The following is a 17830-nucleotide window of genomic DNA, read 5'->3' as shown; positions in this document are numbered from 1 at the left end:
GGTTAGCACGCAGGCCACACAGCTAGCAGACCCGAGTTTGATTCCACCCTCGGCCATCTCTGTGTGGAGTTCTCCCTGTGCATGCGTGGGTTTTCACCGGGTACTCCGGCTTTCTCCCACATTCCAAAACCATGCTAGGTTAATTGGCGACTTCAAATTGTCCATAGGCAAAGATTGGCTGATGACCAGTCCAGGGTGTACCCCGCCTCTCGCCCGAAGACAGCTGGAATAGGCTCCAGCGCCCCTGCGACCCTCGTTAGGATAAGCGATAGAAAATGAATGAAAAGCCATACATACTATAGAGTTTTACAAAATATTTAATATTTGACTGACATAAGTATTTTGGGGGAGTAGTATTGGGTATGTAAGTTGTAAACTGTAAAGTCAGACACCTTTTATATTCAACCACAATATCAATGAAATGCATGAAGCCTAAGAATTTGACCAACTGTCAGAGATGACATCACAACAGACTTAGACTTAGTGAGCTTTAAAAGATTATTTGTGTGTCGTGTTACTTTTTTGGCTCAATGTCAGTTTACATCCCAGCCATCCATCTTCTACCGCGTATCCAAGTTTGGAGCAGCAGCAGCCTAAGCAGGGAAGCCCAGACTTCCCTCTCCCTGGATACTTCTTCCCGGTGGATCCCAAGGCATGCCAGTTGAGAGACATAGTCTCTCCAACGTGTCCAAACGGACCAATGCATAGTCCACTTCACTGTAGACGCCGCACCTATCTGCCTGTCGGTCTCGTGTTCCATTCTTCCCTCACGTGAACAAGACTCTAAGGTCAATCACTAATAATTTCAGAGTGTTTTTCATTGGTTAACAGTGGTTAACTTACGTTTACACTTGCCTGATGGGTAAATTAAATGAAGAACACAGATTAACCCCCAGAACATCCATTTTCTATGCTGTTTATTCTAACTAGGGTTAGCACCTATCCCAGCTGTCTTCAAATGAGAGGTGGGGGGGTATCCCTGGACTGGTCGACCCCCGGAACAAATTATTTCTATTTTCATAGAAGCAGATTTTATTTTTTTACGGAATCCGAATGGGGATTCAAGCCCAGATCTTCTTGATCTCCCGACATGCTAACCACTAGGCCACAGAGTTTGGCTAACAGTACTTGTATAGTACCTCTGCAGGGAGGAGTCACTTCACTGGAATAAACTTTCCACTTACTTTCTGCAGACACTCATTTTTCTATCTTCTCACAGGAGTTAGCTTGTATTTTTCATGTTTCCATTTGCACTTGCAGTTACGACTGTCTGAAGCAAAGCGCTGCCAGATGATCTGTTGCCAGGCGAGGAACCCGATTTTTGCCTGTGAGCCTTCACAGATGAGCCGTTAAGACTGATGCAGCAACGCGGCTCCGGTGCTGGAAAGAGAGAGACAGATAGAGATAGGAGAACATAGCCTTCTTGCAGAGGGAAGCACATCCAATTAGGCAACCCGCCACTGCAACGTGAGTGCAAATGTCAGCCAGGAGGAGCATGGACAATTAAGAGTAAAGCTCAAGTGAAAGGGCAGGCTGGTTTTCATCATATAGTGAGAACAAAGTTGCTGTTTGTACTCTTGCATGTGACAAATGATGGCTGTTTCACGTCATTATTATCATAGTTTTCCTTTGTTCTATAGGACACCCTGCATACATGAGTGTGAGCCTTGCAAAATTAAGCTTCTCTCAATTAAATCAGTGGAGATGGTTGATGCCCATCCCTCATCTTCCCAGACGACGTCAGCATTTATTTAGCGGCAATTTCATCAGTTGCTTTATGCACAATGCTATAGAAATGAGTCGCCCTTCGCCACTCCATCACATTTTTGTTATTTAATAAATCATGCTTGTTTGTGGTTGAATACAGGCTATTGCATAAAAAATTGCATATTGAAGCAGATGTTACACATGTTTTCGTGTAAATCAAGCATTGCCAAGCATAAAAATGGCTAAATGAGCAAAAACACAGATGCAAGGAATTAAGAAGCCGCCTTAAAATGGTGTATTCTAAATGTACATACTACATCCTACATAGGTCAACATGTGTCAGTAATTGTTGGCTGAGTATAATAAGCTTTTATTGGCGGTTTAACTCACACAACACACTGATGGGGGGGGGCAAGTAATAGAATGTTGGAATTTACAGGTATTTGACATTTTCATTCGTTTCTGATGATTTGATTTGATCTCTTGAGGTTGTGCAATTTGGTTATGGTCCTAATTATGAATTTTCATGCGAGGAAGGATAGCTATTTTTGATGTACTGAAGAGCAATGGGACATACAAGCATTGTCGCAGGTATGCACAGAACATATTAATGCAAAATATGTTCACTTTCATCTTGAAGTGCCCCTTTTCTTTTTGATTTTCCCATGCATGACTTGTAGCATCGGCCAACCTCTGTAGAACACTCAGAGAGACAGACCCCTGGAGCGCCGTCCCCTAGGAGCTTGCTAATGTCAACTGGTGGTGGGGGTGCTTGGGAGGGCAATTTTCCTCCAACGCACCAACGAGTCTGAAGAGCAATCTGCTGGCCTAAGAGTCTCATAATCAGCACATCATTACAAGGTTGGGGTACGGGATTGGGGCACTGGGTGGTGGCAGCAAGAGGCGAGGGAATAAAAGGACATTTGGATGACACTGGAAGCAGTGAGACAATAAATGGCTACAAGAAAGGATGCTACATGAGGTTACATCCCAGAAAATGAGCTGCTACCTGTTGGCACTACTACTCCTCTACTTCTGTACCCCTGCTACTTTTGCGGTGCATTCACTGCACCCCTGCTACTTTTACGGTGCATTCACTGCACCCCTGCTACTTTTACGGTGCATTCACAGTTGTCATGTTTGTTTTGGTTAAAAGGTACTCTGGTGCTTTTCCTCTGCTCGTACAGTTCGTTTGTGGGAAGTGTGATTGCAATCATCCAACCCTGGTGTGCACCAAAGAAGACCACTTGAAAGATCAGCTTGCAAGTGAACTACTGAGTGGTTCAGTTCATTTGAGCTCAAATATGAGCCCTACATGGAGCAGTGTTAAAATGACAAATATGTCAGACAAAATATATTGGAAGTGCAGGCTCTTTGCAAAGGCGCTCTTCATCCCTCGTAATATCGCAGTTTGATTATTGCTCCCTCGCTCTATGGTGTTGAAAAAGTAATGATTATTGCTGTTTCATGAAAATACGGAAAGACAAAGCTATATGTAATATTCTGGCCACTAGGCATCAGTAATGTTTCATTACTGAAACATGATATTAGATTCCCGTCACACTGCATGGAGTCGATCATGGCATTTTTCCTCACAGTCAGTGTGGAAGTGGCACGATTTTGCCTTCTTTGTCCTTCTTCTTACTTCATTTTTACAGAATTTTTTGGAGCAGTTTTTATTATAGAGTCTGACAGCTGCAGGAAGAAAAGTCGCTGTACAGTAAATCCACAACCAGTTTCTTGGTCTTGTTGGTTTTTATCAGGACGTTGGTTACTCTGGCACCAGTCCACACACTCCTCTGTTTCTTGAGGTGGGAAAAGTCTGCAATGCCAGCGCTATTCAATGAGGGGTCCTTACATTGTCAAGAACAGTCTCTGACACACACTCCCCGGTCTTCCTTATGATGTTGAAAGCACTGCTCAAGTCCAGGAAGAGGATCCTGTGATGCAGTTGAGAGATGTGGTGTAAACAAAGAATAACAGGAGTGTAAAATAATATTGGCGGTGTAAAAGTGACTATAGGGGTGTTACTGTATTTCGTGTCAACCGGACTCTGATAATGGTAAAGATTGTATTTAGAAAGTAATATACAGGTTTTCTTTACTGTAACTACAAAAAATAAGCCAAAGCCCTTAACTGAAGCCCACCCCCCCAGTGTAATGTCATACAAAGATGTGTTTTATGGCAGAAATAGAGTGACTGCGTACCTTTTGCTGCCCTCTATGTATTTTTAAGTGGGTTCAAAAGGGCAACAAAGCAGATATTACACCCCATATATCCTCGTGTGTTTGTGGTATAGCCTACCCTGTTGATTTTTTTACTTTACCCAGCAAAGCTTTTATCATTTACCCGCAGAAATCATCTTTTTACCCTTGAAAATGTTTGTGCAGCCTTAATTGTGATTGAGGGTTTTTTCTCCAAATCCAAACAATCCATCACAGCAATCCAAATTGGAAAAGGGAGATTTATTTACCACATCCTACCACATGGTGGCAGAAGTGTACAAAGCAGTTGAGTAGTTCAATTTTGGAAATGGTGGCGCAAATCATAACAAAAAAAAACTGTTTGAGTGCATATAATGTAAGTGTGTGAAGAAAAACGATAAACAGCTTCTTTGCAAAGACAGTGAAGTCTTGCCTTCAGAAGCTTAGCGAGTCCTAAAGACCTAAAGAGTTGTTCACTTGACGGTGGCCCCTTTTTGGGCTGTGATAAGTTATCATACAGACACCTTATGACGTCACAGTCCGGTCTTAAATTCAGTTGGATCGTGGGTTCGTGTGTGTGTGTGTGTGTGTCTGTGTGTGTGCGTGCGTGCGCGCCTGGTCTCTCTCCCTCATCACCAGTCTGACGCACAAGAACAGCAGCATAAGCAGCAGCAGCATCAGCATCATCTTCCAGGACGCTTTCTTTTCCCGGGAGTGTGTGAGTGCGCACGCGGCCGCACCAGAGCAACATGTTTCCTGGCTGGGGACGCGAAAGGCTCGCCGGCGGGGGCTCGACGGTGGTACCGCAGCATCATCGGACCATGGCGGCGGCGGTAGCTGTGGTCGCGTCTGGACAGGTCAGAAAGGTGTGGGTCTCCTGTTGGATTCTGCTGTCGGCGACGTGTTTCAGTGTCCGGGCTCAGGGTAAGATGTGCAACTCTTTCATTTATTTAAAACTGACGTTTAAAAGTCGTGGCTGAAGGATTTAAGACAGCAGGTTGTAAATGGAAGTTCACTGAATTCTCCACTTGAAACACTCTGCCTATGTGTACAACCGCCTCAATATTAGGTACAGTCTGCACACTCGAATGTGTAGTGAACGAGTAGTGTAGTGTCATGTAGTACATTGCATCACCGGTGTCCCTAATATTATGCCCCTCCGATATGGTGAAACAAGGCAGCCAAAAGACGTCTGAGTAGCCTATTTCACAATAATAGTCGAATATCTTTCTACCTTTTTGAATTGTGCTGTGCACCTAATAAAGTGGCTAGCGCATGTATAGTAACAATACAGTCCATATGAACTCAAATCTTTTCAAAGACGTTCCAAGTTTATATTGGGTTTATCATGCATTTTTGAGCTCCAACGATATTTCTAAGTAAGACCTATATAAGGCATTTTCTTGTGCCAGAAACAGCAATAAACTGTCGCTCTGATTGTACATTGAGCCTCGGTTCTGCCCAGAGGCCACCTTAATGGCCTCACACAAGCGGCCATAATCTTGCAAGAGTGTGACTATGGGCAAATGAAGCAGGGGGTTATTATTTGAAACCTATATTACATTCGCCTAATGTCCATTTTTAATACTGCGGGCTGCATGCATGCATACAGAATGAATGGACTGCATATACTGGATGTGGAACATGAACTGCACTAATATTGAGACGTAATGAGATGTAAAGATGGATGGCCATTGAGGCCGTATCTGGCCCTTATGTCATAATGAAATGCTCATATCTCAATAAGTGGTTAAATAAAGGTTATGAAGAAGTGAAGTGAAGGTAAGTTTGTTGGCTCTTTGTGAGGCTGTGATGCATATTAACACCCAGTGTGAAGTTTAATAACATGTTTTCTATATTATCAGCTAGTTTGTGTGAGAAGCGTCTCTCTGCGCCCTCTCTCCAAAGTGCTAAAAGCAGCATAATCCCTGCTTGTTTGTCTTTGAGCAGGTTGCATTGCTCCAAAGTGCTCCCAACCTTATCTGAAAGGAGTCTCAGGCGTCTCTTAATATGCTGGGCACAGTTTCTCTCGCCATTATTACCATCTTTTTCTCTCTTTTTTTAAGGTAACACAAATGTGAAGATCTGTTGAGTGCCTCTGGGCTACTTCACAGGGTTTTTACCGTTTCCACCCAGGTGTTTCAGTTGGCTCCTTCAATACCCCCCCCCCCCCCCCACGCATTAACAAGAGTAATACATTCAATTGTCTGTCTGCTTCTTCCGTGGAGAAGGAATCCCACTTTGTCACTTTGTGCTACTCAAGTAGGACGCAGATCTTCTTCTCATGGGGGAATGTTCTGTATGTTTGCAAATGACTGGCACCTCCAAGGATGTCAAAAATTACATGACACAGCAACCCATACACCCTCCCCTGGGGTGCCATGGTGGCATGTGCTTGTTTTCTAGCAGCTTCCTACTGTGTTGCCTGCTGATTTTCACACCGTGGGCTGCTTTGACACGCAAGAGGACCCCCGATAGAGTCCACCACTTTTGTATTGCCTTAAGGGGCTGGCAGCAGGCGGTCTTAAGACTCATTTCGGGGGCCAGCAAATGGATGTGAAGTCAGAGGCGTGTCTAGGTTAGGCACCGCCATACCACAATAACACGCAAGAACTGATTCCTCGAAAAAAATCATCCATGAGGATGTATGGAATTTAAGATGGGAAAACATCTTGCACACAAAAACATATAAACATATAAATTTAAAAGATCAATACAGGCTGCATGGCGACCGAGTGGTTAAGCACGTAGGCCTCACAGCTAGGAGACCCGAGTTCAATTCCACCCTAGGCCATCTCTGTGTGGAGTTTGCATGTTCTCCCTGTGCATGCGTGGGTTTTCTCCAGGTACTCCGGTTTCCTCCCACAACATGCTAGGTTAATTGGTGACTCCAAATTGTCCATAGGTTTGAATGTGAGTGTGAATGGTTGTTTGTCTATATGTGCCCTGTGATTGGCTGGCGACCAGTCCAGGGTGTACCACGGCTCTCGCCTGAAGACAGCTGGGATAGGCTCCTGCACCCCCGCGATACTCGTGAAGATAAGCGGTAGAAAATGAATAAATGAATGAATGAATGAAATACAAACATTTCCATCATAAACCCTGACATATTTTTCAAGCTCAAGTAAACACAGGTTCAACACACTGACGCAGTTACAGTGGAACCTTGGCTTGCGTCCGAGTTAACGTTGAAAATTTACACCTCCATTTTGCCTCGGTTTGTGCACACTTGTGCCGATTATGGTGCCCGTCTTCTCGTAAGTCCAGCTGAGTTCTTAATGTATTTTTAATGACAAAACGTCTTTATTAGTGTCCTACACACTACACAGGAACCAGAAGTCATCTATGTTGCCTGTCTATGATGTCATCAGCGGTTGACGAAAATGTTTTTATAGTTTTACACTTATACTATAATTTAACATGCGTCCAAAAATTGAAGAAGAAGGTGTTGATCTCGCTGCCACATTGTGTCTTTAGGAACAGTCACGTCAGATCATTGTCATTTATCATTGAGCCCTTTCATCATTTATATGTGAAACTATAAAAACAATTTGTAGTTACCATTTTTGGCTTTCTGGATTGGATTCATTGGCTTTATATCATTTCCAAGCTTGGTGACGTCATAATGCAAATTAGATGAGTGAATTTACTCCCATCACAAACTTTGGGTCATATTGATGACTTTTCTCATTTACAGTATGCATTTTGTTTTCTTATGAATCTTTGCCTCTTTGCCATGCTTGATGTTGTGATTGGTTGCCAAACACACCTAAAGTTGAGATCCTAGAATGGTGTGAGTTTTAGTCTATCCGCTCAACCCTTCTCGGAGTGAAAAGTATCCCTTTGCCTAGTGGCGAGTGTGTGCGTGCATGTTGGTTGGTGCTTATGTTCTCGTCTATTGAGCTTTAATCTAGATAGCCGCATTGACATCCTGCCAAAGCGGCTGCTGCTATAATTTTGTGGACATGCATTATTATGCAGCATGACAGCTGTCAGCCATTTCCAAATCTGTAAATCTTATGATAATCCACCATGCTTACACACACACATACACGCAGAAAAACATTTGTTTAAAACACTCACAATCCTGGTGTGATTAAAACTGCCTCTTCTAATGCAGGCAGCAGATCATAATTCTTACACACAACGACAGACAGGCTGCCTTGCAAACACCCCCACAGACAGATAGAAAAATCGATGCGTACAAAATTATACAGCTCCATCAAGAGAAATATAATACAGTTTTAATAGAATCAAAGGCATCCCCTAGTTCCAACAAAGGCTTATGACAAACCCACCCACACATACACACAGCCAATCACAAGTAATAGAAAGCACTTGCATGCCACAAATAGACATCCAAGGCACGGTGGACCCCTGCAACTGATTTCAGACATGATAATAAAGCCCTAAAGGTGATGAAATTATTGCTTTTTTTCACATGCAGCTCTCATGTGACTTAACAGCTCAGCGCTGTAACTTCTGAGAGATGATATCACTGATGTGATGTTATTATGTGGAAATGCTGTTTAAATTAGACTAGGAACATAGCAAGGCAAAGCACACATGTTGGCCTCCTGTGAGACACTTGTAGGGTGCATTCACACCAAGCCTAGTCTGCTCGGAAGTGAACTGTGGTGCAGTTCGGTTCACTTCAGCTCCAATGTGTACGCAACACGGCCTCAAAACAAAGACCCATGTAAAATGACAGCTAAAACCAAATTGACAAATACATGAGAAAATGCATGGGAAGTCCAGACTTTCTGCTGTGCTCTTTTGTTCTGTGTGACAATACCGCTCTTTAAATTATTCTCCCCATTATTAATCAATTATTAATTTTATTAGTAATTACCTATTTTTTTACCCATTTTCTGGATTTCTGACAGTCAAACGACCTTAGAATTGTCCTGATAGCCAATAGAACTACTAACTAGATGATGCAATGCATACATTCAGAAAAGCCGAAGCGAAACTAAAATCCTTTGAAAAGGTATGAAAAATTTAGAATGAACACAGGAGCCGTTCGGAAGCTGAAGCCCAATTGAAATGCTGTGGAAATATGATAAAACTTAGAATGAAAGTAAGAGTTTTGGGTGTTTGCGACCCCCAAAAGGGGAGAATACATACAAGTATATATCATTGTATGTACATAAGTAAATACATAGTGTGTATTTATTTATCTGTTCTCTTCTGTTAATCTGACATCATGCCTATAGTTTGTGTTCTGTGCGCCCCCCCCCCCTCCCTCTCGTCCTTTTCTGCTTTACATGTGACTAACAAACACTTCAGTTCTCCCTCAACTTTGTATACTGTATTTTAGCACTATATATGAAGGAACCTACTTTAGTAGGCGTTGAGCCAAAGGTGGGTTTCACTGTGGACAACATTCTGTCATTGTTAAGAACATTGTAGTGTGCCTTTGCAATCCAAAATCAAAGTTATCATTAAAAAGAAAGTCTGAGTTAACCATCCATTCAACCATTGTTCCTAAATAGTTGATAGGTGGCAGGGATTAAATTACAGCGACTTCCATGTGATGTAATGTGTGGTTTTTTTAAGTACCATTTAACGTGCTTTGGCACCTCTGGACTTGATTTTTGGACCTCCAGATTACAAACCAAGCACTCTACAAGCTGAGCTATTGATCTGCTATTGATTCAGCACAATGAGCATAGCTCTGTAATTCTATTAGTAATTCCCATAATGCATTGTTGCACTGTTCTTTAAAGATTTGTTAATATTACACGCTTAAAGGCTATATAATTAGCTTTTTCTCATTCCATGCAATGTTGGTAGTATGTGTGTATTTACTTACTGTGTTTATTTACTATTTACTTTGCTAATGTTATATGGATTGGCTGGCGACCAGTCCAGGGTGTACCCCGCCTCTCGCCCGAAGACAGCTGGGATAGGCTCCAGCACCCCCGCGACCCTCGTGAGGAAAAAGCGGTAGAAAATGAATGAATGTTATATGGTTAGCTCATGTTGCTACCTAGTCAGCTGAACATTTTGATGTTGGATTTCTTTGAATTGCTTAAATGGAGGAGTTGTCAGCAGACAAAAAATGAGGCGGAATAAGAAGTAGTAGGAAGAAGAGGAATAAATAGATAAAAATGGCCGACGACAATAACATATGGGTTGGGCACCGTTTGAATTTGAACGATTCTTCTTCCAATTTTGATTCCTTGTTTCCATTCTGGCTCCTAATGATTGTGATGCTTTCAGGAGCAAGGGTCAGAACAGTTTGCATGGTTTAAAAGGGGATGCGAACAATAATTATTTTTGGGTGAAAAGTAAGAACTTTGTTGGCATAACTATTTGTGACATCAGCATCAAGTCGAGGCATCGACATAGAAAAGTGAATCGCAGTGTTAGTACCAGTTCCCATGGATGTTCTATGCCTAACCCTATTAATAGAATTATTAGCATTATATTATCAGCCAATAGCATTTTAAGTAAAGTGAAAAATAATTATAGTATAATTAGGGTTGTAAAAGTTAACGCGTTAATGACGGAAGTTTCCTCTAACGGCTGCAATTTTTGTGACGTGCGATTAATGTGCGCTCCTCCTGTTTGACCCTCGGCCCCCACTGTAGTTTTATTGAAGCACGGTAACTCTGTAGCCACAAGCTGGAACAAATATTGATCAGAAATGGAGTAAGAAAAGGATATTTAGATTGGTAAAGTTAGCTTCAAAGCCCTGGCAGATGTCTCTTGCAGCAAGACCAAAGTTATTTGTATATACTGTCCCTGTGTTTGACTTATCACGGATTACATGGCCTGCCAGAGACTGGACCAGTGCAGGTATTGTTTTTTTGTCATATATAGTGCTACCGTGGCATAAGAGTGGTCCAACTAATAACTAACTAACATTTTTACATCTCTCTGCTGATTTTTGCATTGAACTGCCATCTAAAATTGGAGTTCTGTATTATTGTAGTATTGATGGGCTGTCAATGTGATGACCGTGGCTGAAGTCCAGTGTTTTGCTAGCGTTAGCGATTTAGCATCGAACTACCACAATGATGCACATTAGCACTCAAAGTCATCAAATCTTACCTTAATGCATTCCCAAATATGAAGTGAAAGAAAAAGGGGGAAAATACATCCATATACATCCATACATCTCTCTGTGCATAGAAGAACAGTGCAGCGGTACGTTCAATGACCGTCAAAAAAGTAGGACAAATCGCAGCTCACATTAAAAGTAATAGTTTCAGTATTGTAATAAAATAATATATACTGCAATATAATGATTCATTTGTATGTATTTTAATGTGTTTTAAAAGAGACATTAAATTATTATTGCGTTTGCAATTTGGATTAAATGTTTTATGACTATTGTCCTATATCTTAGGTATTTTCATTTGTACATTTCATGGTGGAAAGGTGCATTGTGGCAAATCTTTAATAATGATCCTTTCTGAATGTTCCTAAATAGGCTTTTTTACTCACAAACATTTAGAATTTAAAACCAGTATCATAAATAAACAAATCTTATTTTGAGCTGACACAAATAAAAACATTGTGAGAGGTCTCACTCACTCACATTTTGTATTTGCTGAACATTTGTGGGCGAGTTTAAGTGCTAATATTCTAATAATGCAGAACATAATAATACAAAAATATGCTTGCTGACTGTATTGTTTTAAATAACGTTTCTAGTTCCGCAATTGATAACCTTTTACACAAAATGTTATGTAATTATTGTTGTAGTTGCACAATGAATCGTTTACCACCAAGAGATTTCCCCCAGTTACTGTATTTTCTGGACTATAAATCGCTCCGGAGTACAAGTCGCACAAGGCCAAAAATGCATAATTAGGTAGAAAAAAAACATACATAAGTCGCACTGGAGTATAAGTCGCATTTTTTGCGGGTGATTTATTTTACAAATTACTTGACCAAAACTGATATTACGTCCTCTTGGGAGGCAAGTTCTAACAATAAAAGAATAGAGAACAGGCTGAATAGGTGTAAGATATGCTAACACAATGGTTATTCAGCTACACAAAAAATAAACATGAACAGAAAAGGTGTCCAGTGTTTATGTAACATAAACACTTTTTTCATTTATAAGTCGCTCTGGAGTATAAGTCACAGGAACAGCCAACCTATAAAAAAAAAGTGTGACTTATATATATTGACAGCCCTAATTATAATTAATCCAAGTGATTGGTATTGGTATCAGCAAATTTTAGTCCTGCATGATCAGTATCAGACTGGGCAGAATAAAACCCTGTCGGAGCATCCCAATTCTGACCAGAGTACCAATCCACAAGTGTGAACGCAGCCTTACTTGAATCTGTTTTTTACTCCCCTCTGTCAATGCTGTTAATTGTATATGTTTACTGGCTTGAGGAAGAGCTAGCAGGTGATGTTTGGCTTAAACGCTTGTTTTCTCCTTTCCACTTGGCTGAAAAGACCAGCGAGTGGCTTGCACAGCCTCAGGTGAAACGCAGTGCCAGCTTGACTTCCAAATCAGCTCTACTTCCTCATGTGCTCTCCTCCCTTTTCTCTCTTTCTCTCCCCTGCTGTCAAAAAGCTGTCTCGGCATGTTTATTCATGTTGCCATTTTATCCACCAAGACGGAACACATCACGGCGGAATTATTTAAAAAATAAATTAGTCTCAAGGCTCACTGGCATCAACACTGAAAATTAATGAATGAAAAAAAGGGTAGTCGGCTGTAATGTAGCCGACAAAAGTCACAGGCGCTTCCAACCTGTTTAAGGGTGACAAATGATTGCAATCTCCCTAATTGTTGAAGAAGAATAGGGCTGCCGCGCTGTCAACTCTTCTTAGCTTCAGGAGGCCTTTAATTGGCTTAGTCGAGCAGCAAAACTGTGTACATAGTTCATAATGGAAATGTAATCAAATTAACTTCAACCGTAGGGTTTTTGGCATTCACCCTTTGCCGAACAATTTGCCGTTTGCCCCTGAAAGGGTTGTGATAATAGCCAAAGAGCGGCATCTTGCACCATGTGTCTGCCATTCTGCCACATTAGGGATGCCGGATGAATTTATCGCGCACTGTGAAGGAGTTTTGCCTTGTTATTTTCTTGTCATTTCTACCAGGCTAAAGACAGCCGAAGAAAAACAATACAAAATACAATATGATGTCATGTACACTCCTAGGGTAAGGGGACCAAATCGTGGCCTGGGTGGGGTCCATGTGAAGCCAGGGGCTGTTTTTATACTGCCCCGCGGCACATTATAAAAATATAATAAAAAAAAAGAAAATCAGCAGTAATTTCGTAAGGATAAAGTAAAAAAAAAAGGAAAAAGTCATCATTTTACAAGACTAACGTCAAAATATTATGAGGAAAAAAACATCAGTTTAGTAGCATGAAGTTGAAATAGTAAAGAGAGATTTTTTTGAGGTTGGAATATTATAAATAATATAAAATATAAAAATAATATAAACAAACAAAACTATAAATAAAGTTGCAATTTTGGGAAAATTAGATGAAAAAGTTATTTTGTAATGTCAAATTTTAAGTTAAAAAAACCCACCAGAAATGGAAAAAAACAGCTGTTAAAAGAAAAAAAGTTGAATGCCAACGAGAAACGGGGAATAATTTGGTAAAATAATGAGGAAAAATAATTACAAATAAACAAACAAACAAACAATTTATTATAATTTTTTTTACAAGTTGTATAGTTGTAGAGAAAAAAACAAAAAATAAAGTTGTGATTTTTGGAAAATTAGGTCCAGAGAAAGGAATTACAGGAAAAAAAAGTCAATATGAATGGGAATAAAGTCATAATAAGAAAACGTATGAAAGTCATTTAAGAAGATTTGGAGAATAAAAATAACAACAAAGTTCATACTAATAATATGCTTTTTACCCTTATCAAAAATCTGAGATGCAGTTTAAAGTATACAAAATAGCAACCCAGCTAGCTGTAGACCTCGGTGGAAAAAATTGGACATCCCCGCCATGGGGGGTGTCCTATTTCTTCGACATGACTGTATGTATTATTTCAGGTAGATTGACTTGAAATTTCCCACACAGCCCAATGCACTCTACCAAACACCCTCTGTAACTTTAGGGTGTTTTGTCGAAATGTCACATTTGGTTTACACCTTTTAGGGGACTGACAAGCACGTCTGTAGAATTTGAGCAAGCTTGGTGGCCGTCGTCAAGCAAATCGCCTTTGCAGGGGGCAGGGGGGACTTCATAATCTAATGATGATTGAGGATATCTGTATTGCATGATAAACACAGTATGTCTTCCAACGCATTTAGAGCAGAACCAACAAATGTCATTAACAGTCATGTCGGCAGTAAGAAGCGGTGTATGTCTCATTTAGACCAAAAAAGCTGGTTGAAAAATGCCATTTAGGAAAGGTAAAAGTTATTTCACGTTTCAATCACAGCATTGTTGAAGGAGGGAGAGTCAATTATAGTTGTTGGTGAGGTTGCCGGGTGTCACTGAGGGGGATTTAGGTCCGACAAATGTCTATGCATCTTTATTCTCCCTGGCTGAACGTCCCCATCACTCAGACACCAAATAAGACTCCAAGACTCATCGCAATATCCCCAAAACAAAAGCAAAATGCTTCAGAGAACCTCCGCCGAGCGATGACAGAGAAAGCAAATTACCTCGGGTGCGATACAAAGTGGCGCTGCTCATTTGATTTGTCTAATAACATTTCGACAAGGGAGTAAAGATGTTGCGCCGCTTCATCAATGCGGCACTCGGAGAAGCCATTTGAAAGCCCCTGAAAATTGTGTCATTACTTTCATCCTGGAAAAAGGAGGAATTGTTCTGAGGCGGCGTTTTTGGACCGTGCATCTGTCTGCAAACCCCCCCAAGCTGTTCCATGTAAACATTTAGACAACACAAAGGCAACTCTGTGGTGAGAAACAACGTTTTTTTTAACAGCATAATGTGAGCAGTGAATCTCTGCTTTCATTCAGCCTGCCCCTCTTGGGGACTGGCGAGTGTATTCTTGTGTGTGAATTAAAGTGGCAAAAGAGCCAGAGATACGAGGGAGAAACTGTTGTGGGCCCAAATTTATCTCTTTTTGCTAGTAAAAACAACCACAGGTACCAATCTATTTCCTTTGTACTTTCACAGGATTTAACTCATATCTTGCTGTTCCGCTCCACTTTTATGATAACCTTAAAGCAAGAGCCAGAAGAGAAAAAGAAGGAAACAAAAGTAGGCTCTGTTCACTCCTTTCACAGTGTCAAATTGACTCTTCCAGCTTGCTCTTTCATGCTCTGGTTGTCGTGTTCCTCACTAACAAGGCACCTCATTGGCATGTGCTGCGTTACACACACACACACACACACACACACATACAGATGTCATTTATCTCACTTATAAAGCTTTTCACGTCAACATCAATGTACAGTTTTTCCAAGCAGGACTTCTCAGCAACTCTTGAGCATTGTTAACCTTGCGAGGACTAAATGGGTGTAACCAGTCAGACTGGAGAAATTGCATTGAATATAAGACAACCCAATTGTTGTATGGCTGACATGAACGTGCTAAATTAATACACCCCTTCCCAATATGTTGCAGTATTCACCTTACAATCTTAAAATTGTTTCATAACGTACATGGTGCATTTCACAAGACAGCGGGCACAATCGTGCATCAGTCACGGAGGTTGGTTTGGCTGGTGATGTAAAGTCAGTTGGAAAACTGCTTGTAGAACTGAACGCCACGCTTTGACAGATCATGTTTGCATGAATCACCAACTTCACACAGATTATTAAAAATAATTTAAGAATAAAGTCTCAAGGATCACTTACAGACAAACACATACAGCACACATATAGAATAATTAACAATACCATATGGTAACTTCTAATCAATCCATGTCAATTTCAGATTTAATATAATGTGATGGCCATTTCCACTTAAACCACACCCACTTCCGGTGTCCCATTCAGAGTACGGATTAGGATACAGATAATTAGGATGTGTGAACAGATACAGATAGTGGTGTACTATGGAAACCCCTACTCTGGATCCTCCACCCCACAGTATTGAGGTGTAATGATACATCGTAGTCACAGTTTAAGCGGCACGTACGTTATAGCACATGCAATTTTGTGGAAATTTATTTGCCAGCACATCTCCATTTGTTGGGGGGAGTCAGAGCAGCAAGCTGTAAGTAACAATTTATCAGTGGCCTGTGTTTATTTTGGGTAAGTAATCAAACAAAAGAGTGTCCATACAGGGAGCGTAATGAGTGTTACCTGAATACATGCAAATGTCAAGCTCACCGATGTTTGGAGTTGCTAATAAACCTTTTCCATGTGTGTGTCTCTTGCCATTTTCATCATTTTTGCTTGTAGGCAACACATAGAAGCATGTACAATGGGGCGCACTAACTAAGAAAAATAAATTGTTATTAATACAAAGTAACTTTGTTCTTAATGTATTTTTATCACAAAATGTCCTTGGTAGCAGTCTATTAGCTTGCAGATACGTAGAAATAGGAACTGGAAATCAGATCTGTCACCAGTCTATGATGTCATCTGCGTAGTTCAAGTCTCAAAAACACAAAACATGTTTTTGTAGTTTTACAATTATAGTTTTAGATGCAATGCATGTAAATGACGAATGAAAAGGAAAACTTAACATTTAAGGTTACTTATACCTTAATTGAAAACCTGATTGTTGCCAAAGGCACCACGTGGCAGCAAGGTCAACACAGAAATCCAATAGTGTTAACTTGGTTTCACCTCCTTTATCAAAATGTAACTTTCTTTGGCTCCATTTTGGGTTCATTTGAAGCCGTGAACAAAACAAAAGCAGAGACATGAGGTGAGACTTCTGCACCGAATGTTGATTCCAAATACATTACCGTTATTACACTCCCATCTGATGAATGAATGAAATAACAAAACAAAAAAACAGTTGATGTTTTTGCCATGACTATCAAGACAATGTTTTCATGGCCAGCTGTTTCTTGCTGGTTGGAGGACACACGAGAGTGGAAGAGCGGTGGTCAACAGTTGGCAAGGCGTGGTTAACACAGACAGTTTGTGGCATTTGTCCTGTCCAAGGGCACGGTCCCTTCTGGAATGACTTAACCCAGAAGCAACAACAACCCCTCTGCGGGGGCTTATTTCCTTTTTTCCACGCTTGGCAGCCAGCCCACCAGTTCCTAACTCTCTCTGACATCAAACTAACCTATTAAATGTTGACTGAGCACCACAAACAAAAAGCTTGAGATACCGATTTACTAATCTGTAAAAAAAACAACAAACCCAATTGTCACAATCTCGTACAGCAGGGTTTTTGTGTTTTCCAGATAAGAAGTTCAGTCAATGCAGCGCTGCGTCTTATTGAAAGTACACATACCATATGGTATCTTTGATCGCCGTCCTTGCCCAGAACATCAGCACAGTGTCAGTTAAGAAGCGTGACAGTGACGCCAGCTGACAGAAGTGTGGCGACTCTGTCCGCTGGGGACATGTCACATGTGGGTTGAAGTCGTAAGCTTCAGGTGTGAGGTTGAAAGCAGACGTAAGAATTGAACATCAGAGTAAAACTCACACGAAGCTTTGCCCAGAACTGAGTAAAAGATTTCTCTCAAGGCGATTCACTGTATAGTTTTATTTTATACAACTATTTCTATTGTAGACATATATATTTTATTCTTTTAACCATCTTGTGCCTGTCTCTCGCTCAACTGCTCGAGGCAGATGGCTATCCAACACAAATTTTTAGATTCTTGTTTTAACTAATTTTATTACACATGCTGATACTGTATCCTCTCTGACTCTCCTTAACTTTCCAAGCTTCGGGGTATGCAGCTCGACAAAATAAAGCATTAAGATGACTTCATCTATGTTAAAGGGTCCATGACGCTTGAAATGCTTAAATATGTTCTAATCATTCAGTCGCAGGGGGGTGCTGGAGCCTATCCCAGCTGTCTTCGGGCGAGCG

General features: G+C 40.8%; 1 protein-coding gene across 2 annotated transcripts in view; it reads left to right on the top strand.

The window, feature by feature from the left end:
• Positions 1-4460: 4460 nt before the first annotated feature.
• LOC131103694 (protein sidekick-2-like) overlaps positions 4461-17830 on the top strand; it is a 151033-nt gene continuing 137663 nt past the window's right edge. The window contains exon 1 of one of the 2 annotated variants that reach the window (XM_058050159.1): positions 4461-4835. In XM_058050159.1, coding sequence (XP_057906142.1) covers positions 4661-4835 — 175 coding nt within the window. In that variant the 5' untranslated portion in view covers positions 4461-4660. The remainder of the gene's footprint in view (positions 4836-17830) is intronic. The other variant, XM_058050160.1, reaches the window with a different exon arrangement.

Source organism: Doryrhamphus excisus, chromosome 15, assembly GCF_030265055.1.
Source record: "Doryrhamphus excisus isolate RoL2022-K1 chromosome 15, RoL_Dexc_1.0, whole genome shotgun sequence".
In the NCBI taxonomy this organism is placed as follows: Eukaryota; Metazoa; Chordata; class Actinopteri; order Syngnathiformes; family Syngnathidae; genus Doryrhamphus; species Doryrhamphus excisus.
Note: the sequence above shows the minus strand (reverse complement) of the source record. Positions and strands in the feature narration are given on the sequence as shown.